The 14,834-nt window shown below is 41.2% G+C and overlaps 1 protein-coding gene across 1 annotated transcript in view; it reads left to right on the top strand.

Annotated features, from left to right (window-relative positions):
• LIN7A (lin-7 homolog A, crumbs cell polarity complex component) overlaps positions 1–9,161 on the top strand; it is a 50,972-nt gene extending 41,811 nt beyond the window's left edge. The window contains exons 5-6 of the mRNA XM_037390297.1: positions 4,485–4,697; positions 6,297–9,161. Of these exons, the coding sequence (XP_037246194.1) occupies positions 4,485–4,697 (213 nt within the window). The 3' untranslated portion in view covers positions 6,297–9,161. The remainder of the gene's footprint in view (positions 1–4,484; positions 4,698–6,296) is intronic.
• Positions 9,162–14,834: the final 5,673 nt, after the last annotated feature.

Here is a 14,834-nt window from a genome sequence, read left to right on the forward strand (position 1 = left end):
CTTTTCCCTACTCCAAGGGGCTCTGCTGTTTCAGTTGTGCAGTTGTCGCTGTGCAGGTGAAGCGTTTGTAATGCCTTGGAAATCATGAGTGCAAGCAGCAATGAAGAGGTTAAGAGCAAGTATAGCAACTGTATTAATAGCAGCTGAAAACTGTAGTTAAGACCTGAGTAAAGTACATTTGGGGAGTAGGATTCATATTTAGCAGCACTATCTTTTACTTTACCTTTGTTATTTTCCCCTCTTAAGTTATGATTCAGAGCTTTAGGCTTAATTCTATATCATTACTATTCGAGTCAATGGGAGTTTTCCATTGACCTGGATAGCAACAAAGTCAAACCCTTCATTTCCAATTAGAAAATACTGGCTGTAAACTGGAAGAACAAGGCCAGAGGTAAATGGGAAAGAAAACAGGGAATCATTAATTAAATGCAATTTACTAAGTTGTATGAAGTATTAAAGTACACAATCTTGTTATTCCCCTACAGAACAGATACAATCAGAGTTGCTGATTGAAGTCAGAACCATAAAACTCTTTGAAAGCCAGCCCTCAAGTTTCCCAGACCCTGGAGGCAATAGAGGAAATCTAGAGAAAGGGAGACTTGTCCCTGGTTGAGGAGGATCTTGTTACAGATTATTTAAACAAACCTGACACCCACAAATCCATGAGCCCCGATGGGATGCACCCACAGGTGCTGAGGGAGCTGGCAGATGTTATTGCTAAGCTACTTTCCATCATCTTTGAAAGGTCATGGAGGACAGGAGAGGTGCCTGAGGACTGGAGGAAAGCCAATGGCACTCCACTCTTCAAAAAAGGCAGGAAGGAGGACCTAGGAAACTACAGGCCAGTCAGCCTCACCTCCATCCCTGGAAAGGTGATGGAACAGCTCATACTGGAGGTCATCTTGAAGCATGTGGAGGAAAAGAAGGTCATCAGAAACAGTCAACACGGATTCACCAAGGGGAAATCATGCCTGACCAACTTAATAGCCTTCTACAATGGAATGACTGGCTGGGTAGATAAGAGGAGAGCAGTGGATGTTGTCTACCTTGACCTCATCAAGACTTTAACACTATCTCCCATAACATCCTCATAGGTAGGCTCAGGCAGTGTGGGTTAGATGGGTGGACAGTGGGGTGGATCGAGAACAGGCTGAAGGGCAGAGCTCAGAGCTGTGATCAGTGGCGCAGAGTCCAGCTGCACGCCTGTAGCCAGCGGTGTGCCCCTGGGGTTGGTACTGGCTGCAGTCCTGTTCAACTTACTCATCAGTGACCTGGATGAAGGAACAGAGCGTACACTCAGTGAGTCTGTTGATGATACAAAACTGGGAGGAATGGCTGATACACTAGAAGGCTGCGCTACTGTTCGGTGAGACCTGGACAGGCTGGAGAGCTGGGCAGGGAGGAACCTAATGATGTTCAGCAAAGGCAAGCGTAGGGTCCTGCACCTGGGGAGGAATAACCCCGTGCACAAGTACAGGCTGGGGGTTGACCAACTGGAAAGCAGCTCTGTGTGGAGAAGGACCTGGGTGTTCTGGTGGACACCAAGCTGACCATGAGCCAGCAGTGTGCCCTGGTGGCCAAGGAGGCCAATGGGATCCTTGGGTGCATTAGCGGGAGCATGGCCAGCACGTTGAGGGAGGTGATCCTTCCCCCCTGCCCTGGTGAGGCCACATCTGGAGGGCTGTGTCCAGTTCTGGGCTCCCCAGTGCAAGAGAGACAGGGAACTACTGCAGAGGGGCCAGCGGAGGGCTACGGAGGTGATGAGGGGAATGGGGCATCTCCCTTAGGAAAGTCCCAGAGAGCTGGGGCTGTTTAGCCTGGAGAAGAGAAGACTGAGAGGGGACCTTGCCAATGCCTGCAGGTATCTTAAGGGCGAGTGTCAGGAGGATGGGGCCAGGCTCCGTTCAGTGGTGCCCAGCGACAGGACAAGGGGCAACGGGCACAAACCGCAACACAGGCAGCTTCATCTGAATATGAGGAAGAACTTATTTACTCTGAGAGTGACGGAGCACTGGAACAGGCTGCCTAGAGAGGGTATGGAGTCTCCTTCTCTGGAGACAATCAAAACCAGCCTGGATGTGATTCTGTGCAACCTGCTGTAGGTGAACCTGCTTTAGAAGGGGGCTGGACTAGATGATCTCCAGAGGCCCCTTCCAACTCTGGACCATTCTGTGATTATGTGAAATGGGTATTTCATGTAGCTTGGGAGCTTATGATTTTTGTTCATAGCCTGTTCTAGATTCACACCGTTGTGCAGCAATCACGACAACACTGAATACACTGTTATTTCCTCTGAATGTCCATGTTGTGTCATACTGACCGCGATTCACAAGCAAAACGTGAAATATAGAAAAATGCCAAATCTTACAGATTTCCTCGTAAGGTCAAGACTGTGTTTACAAAAGCCAGTATCAAAGCCAGTCACAAAGCAGTGGGTTACAAAAGACAGCTAGTTACAATATGTGTCAGTTATTATCGCCTCTTCTAACATTGAGCAGTTACAGGGTAGGGGACATGGGAAAGTTTTAATTTGTGTCTGTGACTTGTTCATTAAAGCAATCTCACAAAATTCTATTGCTTATTATTTTAGCTGTCTTTGGAGCATTAGACACATTCACTGTTTTTTATCCAACAATTAACTCTTTTTCAAATATTTGTAAGAAAACTCTTTTTTTCTTCAAGTTAATTTTTGGTAGCAGTGCTTGTTCAGCAGATTTATCCCAATCACAATTTCTAACAAATCTGGTCATCACAGATAATGAATTTTCTTGACCTTCTTTGAATAGGAAACATGCTGGAAGAATTTCATGAACATACAGTTCAAAAACATGAAGTCATTTATTTCAGCAATCAAATTTATATTTACTTCAAGGTTTTCTGTGTTTCTGGCAATTATTCCAGCACCTGAAATGACATTCATTTTTTCTATAAATTGCATTAAAAATTTTGAAGCATCTTAACATTTCTGTAGAACTTTTAGTTCAATCCGTTAATCCAGACATGAAATAATTGTTTGTATTAGTATGTTGAAGGATATTTAACAGGAGAAGGAAGATAAATAGGAAGGCAATAAGCTTGAATTGTGTTGTTTGTATTATTCATGTAGAAGCGTATTGTGTCTACTTTTTGAAATGTTAAAATCATTATTTCTAACACAGTGTGTGCCACTGCAGAAGTAATTCTTATTCACTGTTCTCGTACAATGTTACTCAGTCAAATAGGAGAGATTAAAGTAGAAAGAATTTTCTTCTGACAGTTACCATAATGATGCTAAGGTATTCTTTTCACATAATTGAAGTTAAAATATTTTGAATGCTGCTGCTTCTCTTTGGAAGCCTATGGGTATAGTTTCGTTTTAAATAGCATGGTATACATAAGAGTTTTGAAACACAGCATGTAGTAAGACTTTGATTTATTTTATGTGGGTAGAAAATTACTTGTTCTTAAATGGTCTAAAATCCCTGTGAAGATCTCAGTTGTGTGGGGTTTTTTTTCTGCGCAGAGATACTTTCATTTCTTGGAATATGTCCTACAACACATGTGGGCCATCATACACCATTAGAAAATTTAAGGTGTGGAACAATCCACATGCCTGAAAAGCACTCCAGTCAGTCCAGCTTAATGGTAGAAATTAAATAACTCTTTTCACAGCCAAGCCACTTCCCCCTTTTGGAAACTTACTGTTTCAAACAATGTTAGCGTAGAAATCAGAGCTTGAGCCCCTTTGGGAATGCTTTTGATTTCACAGTAGATATCATCTTACCATATATAACATTTTCCAGAAAGGGAGGGAAAAATGCATATTCCTTCAGCCAGAACTTCCAGTGTTTCAGTCATTAGTGTTTGATTGCTTACAACTAACCAGATAAAGACTAGTTTATTTCCAATAGAGAACCCGTATCACATAAACAGCCAACGCCTGAGCAATGCCCTTAACCCCAAGACGTGGGCTGCCCCAGGAGCAGCAGACATGCTCCTCCGCCTGCCGCTCAGCAACTGCTTAATCACCACATGGCGTTCCCTGCGGGATCCAAACAGGGCCAGGGTGTAAAACAGGAATTGCCATTTCAAACTTGCAATTTCTTCATTTCTTTCCAACGTTTAAATAGGATTTTATTTTTCTACTGTGCAATCAGTTTATTTGAGTTTGTACTGTGGGGTTTGGGGTTTTTTTTTAACTTTCTTTTTTGTTTGTATAAAGCTCGTTGAGCATTTCCCCCCCCCCTTTTCACACAGATCAGAAATTAGGTTTGTAACGTAACCTAAACCAGATTTGTGTTATTTTAAAATATGAAAATGAATACGTTTCCAGCAGTGCATAAATCATAAATCTTACTTAACCCAACACTTTCAATTAGTGATACCTTGAAAAATGTAAGGTATGGAAACTTCCTAAAACCCCAAAAGCTTTTCTGTATGAAAGAGGGCAGAGCTCTTGATCAAAGCAGAATTTTCTTTATTAATTCTGTTCTCCCTGCTCCCAGAGCGTGGAAGGAGAACACCACGAGAAGGCAGTGGAGCTGCTGAAGGCAGCTAAGGACAGCGTCAAGCTGGTGGTTCGCTACACTCCCAAGGTGCTGGAGGAGATGGAGGCTCGCTTTGAAAAGCTGAGAACAGCCCGGCGCCGGCAACAGCAGCAGTTGCTCATTCAGCAGCAGCAACAGCAGCAAACTACACAGCAAAACCATATGTCGTAGGTGAGAGGATTCATTGGTCTGCCCTAAGTCCAGCGATGGCATGCCCTGCCTGGGCCAACAGCTCCTGGGGGTCTGGGGGTCCATCAGGGCAGGGCCTGGCTGGGCTCCAGAGGCCATCCCAGCCCCAGCCAGGAGCGGGCCAGCCGGGGGGCACCAGGCCAGGCCCAGCCCCGGGCATCAAACACCTCCCTGGGGATGGGGGCAGGCTGGGATGTGACCTTGCAGGTGGCCCAGGCTCAGTGGGCCCATGGCCAGGCCGGGCTGTGGGAGCTGGAGACCGGCCCTGCTGGGGCATCGCTGGGGCAGGGGCTGATGGCCCTGGGGGGCTGCCATGGGGTCCTGGGCCATGGGCAGGGGGGGGGACCCCCAGAGGGGGCTAGCAGTACCCTCGGGGCCCCAGCAAGCACTTGCTGTGGTGAGGATGGGAAGAACTCATTCTTTGGCACATATCCACATGGTCTATCCCAGTAAAAATGCATTTTGAAAACAGGCAAAAGACGCTAATAAATTCGGGAGCCAATTTCCAACTGATCACCTTGAGACCTGTGCAGCTCCATCTTATCTGCGAGCAAGACTGCATAAGCCTGTAGTTACTGGGAACATTTTTTTTAATTATAAACCAGAGCATTTATGACAAGTAAAAATATGCTATAAGATTTAGACACAGTTTAATGTATTTTCAACTAGCCTATTACCACTCTGCAACAGAACATCAAGATTTGCTGTTGGTACATGAAGAAAAGTCTTCCTAGTCCCTTCCCTGCTACAGGGAACCCAAACTTCACTCGGGGGTTACTTTGCAGGGAACCTGCAAGTGCTTACTGAACTCCAGTTGGATAGGAAGTATTTCATCCACTCAACTGACATTCAATACTGCAGTAGCTTCCAGGAGACTTTGCAAATTTCCCAGCATAGTCAAAATACATGGTGTGTGAAGTACAAAGATTCTCCATATACACAGTTTTTCTGAAATCGGTGAGTGCGTGACATGAATACATTTATAAATATGCTCTATTTGCCCAGAGGAAATCAAGTAGGAAGCATTTGCCAATGACTTACATCCCAATCCTCCACATCTCATACAAGGTGTTTCCAAAACAGGGTGTTTGTACCAGTAAGAGTCTACAAGTGACTCATAATCCCCAAATGGTCAGAAACCGAAGCTCCCAGGGATGGTTTCATTGTTATTAATGTTGACGCTGATCTCTTGATATTTAGAGAACATCCACCTTATAGACCCTCTTGTCCTGTGACCACCAGAATTCCAGTTTTGTTGAGGCAAACAAAGGCTCTGAGTAGGATCTCAGTCCTACCTCAGGGCCTCAACTTGGACAGGAGGTAAAAACAGTAGCATTTCATGAAGTAAGTTTTGGGTTTCTGTATAAAATGTGGCCATTGCAGGAGGCATACACATGGCAGTCACATGAAGTTTTTCATTTTTTTAACTACTTAAATCTTCTCATTAGCGAATAAGGTATTTTAACTGATATAAAGTTTTTTCTTTAAACTAAAAAGGAAAAAAGGCAGGCAGAGACAGCCAGCAACTTAATTCCTCGATTCCTTGTGCTTGCATTGAGAAATGTATTTCTTTAATTCTAGGCTATTCTCAAGAAAAAAAAAGCCTCGATCACGAGTTCAGTAATCAAGCAACCGGAGCTGTACTTCAGTATTCCAGCAAAAGGAAACAACTACAGGAACATGAAACAGAATTCATCTGGAGAATGTGCAGTACAAGAATAACATAGTTAAGACAGCCATAGGGAGGGTACCTTCATGATAAGGCTTTTCAGCACGCAGCAGTCACAAATATGTAGTACTTCTGTGACTCTGTTCCTAATGAGAACATGATAGGTAAACCCTATGAAATAGAGAAGTCCAGGGCTTCCAAATAATTCTGTTTGATCTAATCTTGCACTCCTTTCTCTGAAAAATTGGCCAGTTGGATTTCTCTAGTCACTGAAAGTTTTGTTTTAAGGAGACCAAGATTGGCTGCTTTTAGGAACAGAATCTTTCTCTACAGTTATCTCCAGAAATGAACTACATCAGTTCAAAATTTTGCCACAGACATCAAACTCATACATCACGCTTCATAGCCACTTTGTACTATATATTGTAGAGCTGTTTTAACCTAACTTCCTGTTTATAATTTTCAATTTTCCCTCTGGAAATAGCAATTTACTATATTTATAAAGTATTCCATTTGTAGAAGCAATTGGCTTTTTACTCTTGGTGTTTCCATATATTTTATTATGCATCAACAGAGTGAGAAAGTTTTAGGTCAATTTTAATTGTATTAGTAGTAAAGTTAGGGAATCCTAGAACTGTATTTTTAAACGTAGGTATTGCTTGTATCTATTATAGTTACTATTCAGAAATCTATAACTGGATATATTATATATTTATTCCATAAAATATATATTGTCTGAATGTACCTGTTAGAGAATTAGGGTCTTTGCTTAGCATGTATTGCAAATGTAGTAAGCTAATGTTAGCAAAAGACCAAGCTTTGTTTGGCAAATATTACTGTGACGGCATAAACTCAGCTTTTCTGTATTCTTTAATTTATTTTCCAGTCTAATGTTAATATATTTTAGAGAGGAGGAAGTGTAAGTTATTTTAAGACTTGCACATTATTATTTAAAAAAAAATGAAGTTAAAATTCTGACTTTTTTTTTGTTTGTTTAAATCAAACCAAATTGGAATGTGCAAACAAAATATATAACTAAGTTCTTAAGTTTACACGTCTGCTTTTCCAAAGAAAACAGTCAAAGCTGGAAGGCTATAAATGTCATCTACTTTCAAGAAAATATGAAAGTGGAACCCCCAAATTCTAAAAAAATAATCATTTTCAGCATGCCCTGTATGCTTCATTAGAAAAGATGGGGGAGAAAAGGAGCTTAGGGGAGACGTCCTTGCACGTTGAAAACTCCAGCTGATGTCAGTGAAAGTTTAGTGATGTGAAGAATGTAGAAATGGTCTGAACCAGTGCTCTGGTTGTGAACTTGGAACAAAGTCAGAAACAATTAATATTTTGAAGGATCTGTTCTCAGAGTGAGGCAAATCAGAACAGGGGAAATTGGCAATATCATAGCATATATTAGAAACCAAATGCAGGCCAGCCAACAGTCTTGACAGTGTTTGATTAGTGTAAGTAGCCATAGAAAGGAAATTACTGTATTTTTAAAACCAAACAGCATGAATTTATCCAGAGAAGCCTCATTCTATGCAGAGGAATAATACTATCCAGTGGTCATTGGTGACAATATCAATTAAGACAGTGGAGTTTGAGAGAATTAAAGATGAAATATATTATATTGTGCTCTGCACGGTGTCTTTTTATACTTAATAAAATTGTATGTACCTATTTTAAAACTGTATTATCAAACAGACACTGCTATTAATATCGACAGTACATAAATTGGTATTATGACTGCGTATAGCTGTTCTGTATCTCATCAGTATGATTTGAATTACACTGATAGCTGCATTTTCAGAGACCAAGTATTCAGATTTAGTCAGCCCACTGTACTGCATTTTTCCAAACTGCCTCTCCACCTCCTCCCCTCCTCTTCCTCAAAAAATTTAGGTTTGATGCAGTGGAATGTGCTGATTAATAAATTTCAATAATAGAATGTCATTCATATAGAGAAGCATATCAAATTCATTTTCATATATTATTATTCAATAAATTATTTATACACACTAAAATTAACATTCTAGTCTTTGCCAACATTTAACAATAAGATGAAAGAAAAAAATAAGCAAAATACAACTCTCAATGAATTTGAAGTGGAAGCAGGAAGAAATAACTGTGTAAGGATCACTTTTCATGCCCCTTATTGATCAATAAAACATATAGCCACTTAATCACAGGATAATGTGTCCCTAAACCTGTCACCTGCATGTAGTTGTAGACAGACTTCTCATTTGTGGTTTAAATGTCTTTGGTCCTGATGCAGCAAGGCATTTCACACATGCATTGCTGAATTAGGACTGAAAAGAAGGGCAGGGAGGACAACATTTCCCACATGCATGTCTGCAGGTACCATGCATTGTATTTTAACTGAATGGTCTCCCAGCATTTGCTGTTTTACTGCACTGAATTGATATTCCTTCAGTCAACTTAGTGAATTTTATCGCTCACATTTACCCTTGGGGCTCCCTTATATTTCTCTGCACTGGAAGCAAACTGAGGTAGGAGATCCAAGAAGTCTTTTCTGTCTCTTTATTACAGTAACCAAAGGGGTGCCATGTGATTTTTACAGGTTCTTGCATCACGTTCACTTATGCCAGAGATCCAGATGTAAGATCTAATAATAGAGATTCATGGTTGGTACGATTCACTTGCTGAGGTTGGTGGATCTGCTATGCTAGCCATTGTTTTTCTGTTTGTGACATCTGATCTGACTGGCACTTTACAGGGGATCAAAGGATTTCGTAGCCCTTGATAAAGTGAAAAGCTCACCAGCTTGCATTTTCCTCTTTTCTTTCTACAGTGGCAAGTCATACAGGAAAGGTCAATGAATGCCCATGGGTGGAAGAAATGACATAAAAATCTACCTGCAGTTCCCTGATGAATAATACTGCAGACCTCTTGGTCCTATACATCATAACTTTTGTATATATTTACCTCAGCCAAGCTTCCAATCTGATTTAGGAACCTTTGGAAACTGTTGCAGAAAGCACAAAATTACATGCCACATCTGCAGAAGAAACTGTTTATTCACCTACTAACTTCAGGGATTTTAGAGTTCTCAATGAAGTTAATATCTCATGAGTAAACAAGGTTTCTAGAATAAACACTAATCAGGAAGGGTGGTTTTGCCTGCATTTGAAATAATACGGGATTTTAAGCATAATTTCAGAATTTAAAATAGTTATTATGCTGATAGAAGATGTATTTTAGTACAGGATGAGACTGTTTCAGAAAGTAGCAATTCTTTCTGATTTTTTCTGAAAATGGGATAAAAGAAAACTAACCAATCTCCTAATGCTTAACTATGCCTAGAAGATCTAAGGGGATCCTTCCATATGTAAGCAGAGGATTATTAGCTAGAAGTAATACTGTCCCTGCATAAGCACTAGGGAGACCATTTCCGTATCCAGCATTTAATAAAACAAGTTTCAAACCCAGAGAGTATTCTGGGTCAGTTCGCAAGAACGTTCTGCCTGCTGCGATACCTGTCTGATGAGAAATACAGCCCATTATGCTGAGCCATGAGAAGGTCAGTATGAATTAGGGATGCATTCAGACAGTCTTGCAAGCAGACCCAAGCTCACCCTGCTTGCCGTGAAGCAAATGTAGTCTGAACTAGCTGAAATATTTAGGTAGATGTCTGATGGATTCATTGCCTCTACCATCAGCTGTCTAAAAGCAAGCTGCAGAGCTTACACTGATTGTTTCCACAATCAACAGAGGTAGAGACATCCCTCAAATGTGATTCATTCCACCTGTCTCTGACATATATCTTAGAAGAGGACAAGGAATCCCGTAAAAGGGTTTATAAGCAGAGCCACTGACTAAACATTCTGAACTACTAGCATGAAGAAATGTCTTTGGGGTTGTTTTTTTTTGCTGCTTTGCTCATACATCCTAATAAATAAATAAATAAATGCCCAGCCCCCAGCGTTTGAATTCCCTAGTCTAAAACCTCTACGTGCATAGCTCAGATGACTAATAGGCCCTACAAGCGATCAGGTTTGTAAGGAGGTTCCTGTTGCTGCAGATGTCCGTTCTGAAACATTCTAAGAAATGGAAGAGCTCGGTGCAGGTATCGTTAGCAAAAGGCTTTGGTTGTGGTATATACAGGAGCAGGCTACAAGCTTCAGTTGTGAATGCTAATAGCAGAAGTCTGTACTGACACCTGTAACACTGGACTAACATATATGTGTTTTATAATATCTGCAGCCAAAAAAACCAAACAATTGCTTTTGATTTTTTAGTTACGGAGGCACAAAAATGAAAGCCGGCAAACTTCCAACGTAGGAGTCTGTGATACCAAAAATCATAGCAAGGCTTGACCAGATCTGAAATCTAGAAATCTGCAGCTATCTACAATTAAGTAAAAAGATTATGAAAACAAGATGTGTATAAGGCACAGCCAAAATCCAGGAGAAAAAAATATCCCATAGGGATTAAATCTCTGATCTGCTTTTAATTTACTTTCTTATAGTTAGTTTCACTACTGTCAACTCATCTGACCAAAAGGGAAGCATATGATTTAGCAACAGCAGTGACTTATCAAAACTGTAAAGAGCTGATAGGGAGGTTGATACCTCTTCCCTTCCTTCCTCTCTCAGGCTTGGATGAAGCTGGATTCTGTCTGCAAAAAGGTGACACCCAAACACATTACAGTGCTGCAGAGAGTTTCTTCCTCCCTACCACCAATTCTCAGCATGTTTCCTCAAAATGGACATGTTTTATCTACCCACAAATTCATGTTTATTTCAAGGAAAACTCGATGTTAAGCCTGAAGGTGTAAATCTTGCCCAACCTTTTCATTTTGACATCCCAAACCAGACCAACAATTGCACTTGTAATAATCTATCTGGAAGCCTGGGATTATCTTATAAAATGGTCCAATTAAAAACTATCCCAGGAGTCACTTCTCTAATATTTCTGCTGAAATGCCAGAAATGTAAAAGACAAACACAAAGTGTGACTTCTGAAGTACAGAGTAGCCAGTGCAGTGCTACAGAAAGGAGAAAGTAAGATTTTTCACACATGCATGAAAACTTCTCCAGGATTGCAGAATATTATTTTTCTCTAAACAAGTTACTTTTCTATGTTGGGATGAGAAGCCACTTCTCCAGTACCAGGTTGTGGTAAGAATAAGGCAAGGTGCGTAGCCAAGATGAGAAACAGCATAGGAAGAATATTTGGTATGTTAAAGTAGGCATGAACAATTTGGTGGGTAAAGGGTGGGTCCAACTCGGGTGAGAGTAACTCAGAGATACTCCTCCCACTGATCTCCCAAGTCTTCTTGTGTGTAGTCCCCCCACACTTTTTTGCCCCCCAGATTCCCTTTGATGGAGCCCAAGTATCACCACAATGCTATTCCAGCTCTCCCACTGCAGCACTCCCCTGCCCTTCTTTCACATGACTCTTCCCTTAGCCAAGCAGTGACAGGTCTTGACCACATGCAACCTCCTCAGCCAGTGACAGCACTCGGGCTTTGCCAGGCCTGCCTCCTGGAGTGCTCTGCTACCTCTTTGCACTCCTATCCATTAGCTGCCCCCCATGGCCACCATAGTCAGCTGTCTTGCTTCCCACCCACAATAATTTAAGGACCTATGAGGAATAGCGGGGGGTGGGGGGTTGGAAATATATCGAGGGGGTAGAAAAATTGTAAATAAATCTGGACAAAAAAAATTTCAGGGTACACTGAGAATGTCCCCTCTTTCCTGAGTCAGCCCCTTTCCAGCAGGTGACAATTCCCACTTTCATTTAGTTCCTTGCTGACAAAGCACTAATTGCGATTACACTGATAGTGTAACAGCCATACACACTCGTCTGCCTGAAACACCTCCTTGTCCGGAGCCGATGGATGTCTAAACCTGCTTGAGTGCATTACACAGTGAATTCACACACACCAAGTGCGTGAGTAGGTCAGAGTTACTCTGCATACACTGAACACGTGAGTTGTACAGGTGAAGAAGATCTATCATGTCTGGCATGCAGACCCATGTCTGCCTGGGATTTCAGAGATGGAAATGTGGAACTAACCCCCAGCAATATCCTAACAGAGCTAAAGCCTTCAGCCATCCAGTCTCGAAGTGTTTGTATTATAAAAAGACACCCAGGGAGCAATGTTTCATTTGTTCTGAAATTCTATTTCAAAGCAAGTTTTCAACAATAAGCAATTATTATTTATTATATAATAAACAAGAACCTTTCTTAAACTCTGAAGTACCAAACATGCAAAGAACTATTAATTTCTCTACTAACATCATGCTTCAGGTACAAAACTCATGTCAGAACCACCTTTCAAGCCTTGGTTTTGTGCATGTTGTGCTTATCTTCTCTGTAGTGTTGACAGAAAAAAGTTAAACTATTTGCCACTGGGTCTTAGTACCCCTAATGGAAAACCTAAACTTGACTGCTTACGGGAAGGGGGATTAAGCATCAATTAACTCAAACTAAAACGGAGGCGGTGACTAGGTCTTTTGTAGCAATGTTTGTCTCCACTGTTTCATATTGCACCAAATATACAAATTCAATATTTTTTTTTCCAAAACAAGTTAGATTTGTTTCCTCTGCATAGGTAGCAAGTTTACTGCTCCATTGTACAAATACACCTAGCTGTCCTTACCTACACCTGATCGCTATGTTCTGTCGGACAGTGGAACCCTACAGCACTTAGCTGAGTAAATATTTGTGAATAAATACGTTAAGGGAGACGCCTAGTGTGGAACGATGCTCATAGCAGCTGTAGCTGCTTGTTCCAGCGTCATTGCTGCAGATTCCTTTTCTGCGAGCATTACAATGCGGACACGCACAGATGTATGCAACATTCATTGAGCATATTTCCACACATTTTACAGTGAAGGGACAGTTCAAAAAAGGCTCCGTTGAACATGTGCAATCACATCACGAGTGAATACTCTGTGTGCTAAGAATGGCAGATAGCAATAAGGTAACAGCAATAAAAGCAATATTCTTACCTGGGTAAGAATTCTATGGTTAATGTAACTATTGCTTAATATGGTTAGTGGACTGCACGCAGTCAGGGTCTGATCATACTACACTTGCTGTAGCTGCTGCTGAAAATTATACATGTGCTGATGAAAAAATTATGCAAAGCGCCATTTGGGCAAGTGTATCACCCACACTGAAATAAATGAAATATGAAGCACATGTCTTCATGCCTTGCTGAAGGGAGTCATGTGAACCAGGTGCAGTAAAAATTTGATGCAAGTCATAAATCTCACACTGCAGCAGCTGCTCTGCTTTCAGGGGAGAACTTGCCAAAGATAAGCATCAAATTGGGTTTCCCTTGTAGCTGTGATTTTCTCAAAGATGCTAACAGTCTGTACCACTGCCTGGCACTGTGTTCCTCAGAGTGGCACCCAAACATAGTCCAGATTATTAGATTATATCCAGGTATATCTACAGGCTAGCTGTAGAGGCATTTTATTTCTCCTTTTCTAGACACTCTATAACTTTTTTCCTCTTTCTCCCTAAACTCTAACCAGGGCTTTTATATTTAGCTTAAGTAGACAAGTATTTGAAAGTTTTCCTATTTTTCAATAGGGAAAACAAACTAGGAGCTACAGTTTGTACACCACAGCTTATATTTTCAGGCAGCTTCCTCTCTGAAAGACCTGGGAGGAGGCAATACCCAAGAAGCACGAGCCTGACAAATACAAGGAAGCCTCAGAAAACTGGCACCAGTGTTTGAAAGAGAAAAGGAAAGGACATCACCAGAGGAAGGCAGCAAGGACGATAAAACAGTTCTGCCTTCAGCAAGCTCCAGTGATAAAGTCCAGACACCAACAACCTTCACAATTTTTCCATGAAATGTAAGGTGCAAAGACAGCACCTGGGAGGGAGGCAAGGGGCAGCTCTCCTGTTCAGTCTTCATGTTCTGAATATGGGGCTTAACAGCAGCTCAAATTCTCCAGTTCTCTCAGAAAGGCTTTTATTCCAATAAAGATTATAATCCTGGACAAAGAGTGGTAAAACAAGACCAATGCTCATCCTGGAATTGGCCAATGTGACTACATAACTGTTAGCCAAATTTAAAGTCAAGGACTTTAAGGCTAAGTAAGGCCAAAAACATATTTTGACAAAATGTGTGTTAATTGTTTCAAATAATAATCTTCTGACATTTGTAAATCAGTCTTCTACTGAGGCTGGTGCAACTGAGACTGGTTTCTTCCCTGTGTCCCTGCCTAATCTAGGATGATTAGCTTAAATCTGAATGGAGCAAGGGTGCGAGAAATAAGTAATTGACTCTAATGGAAGTGTGAGTGCTTTTCATGAGATACTGAAGAATTTCCAACCAGATTCTTTGCTGAACTAATAAGCCCTTGGCAGTTATCTGCATAACAATCAGTACACCTCCAAAGCATGATTTAGAAGCAGTCATCTTGCCTTTAGTAAATTATTCTGCTCAGCTACTCAGGAGTAATACT

Source organism: Falco rusticolus, chromosome 5 (assembly GCF_015220075.1).
Source record: "Falco rusticolus isolate bFalRus1 chromosome 5, bFalRus1.pri, whole genome shotgun sequence".
NCBI classification, from domain to species: domain Eukaryota; kingdom Metazoa; phylum Chordata; class Aves; order Falconiformes; family Falconidae; genus Falco; species Falco rusticolus.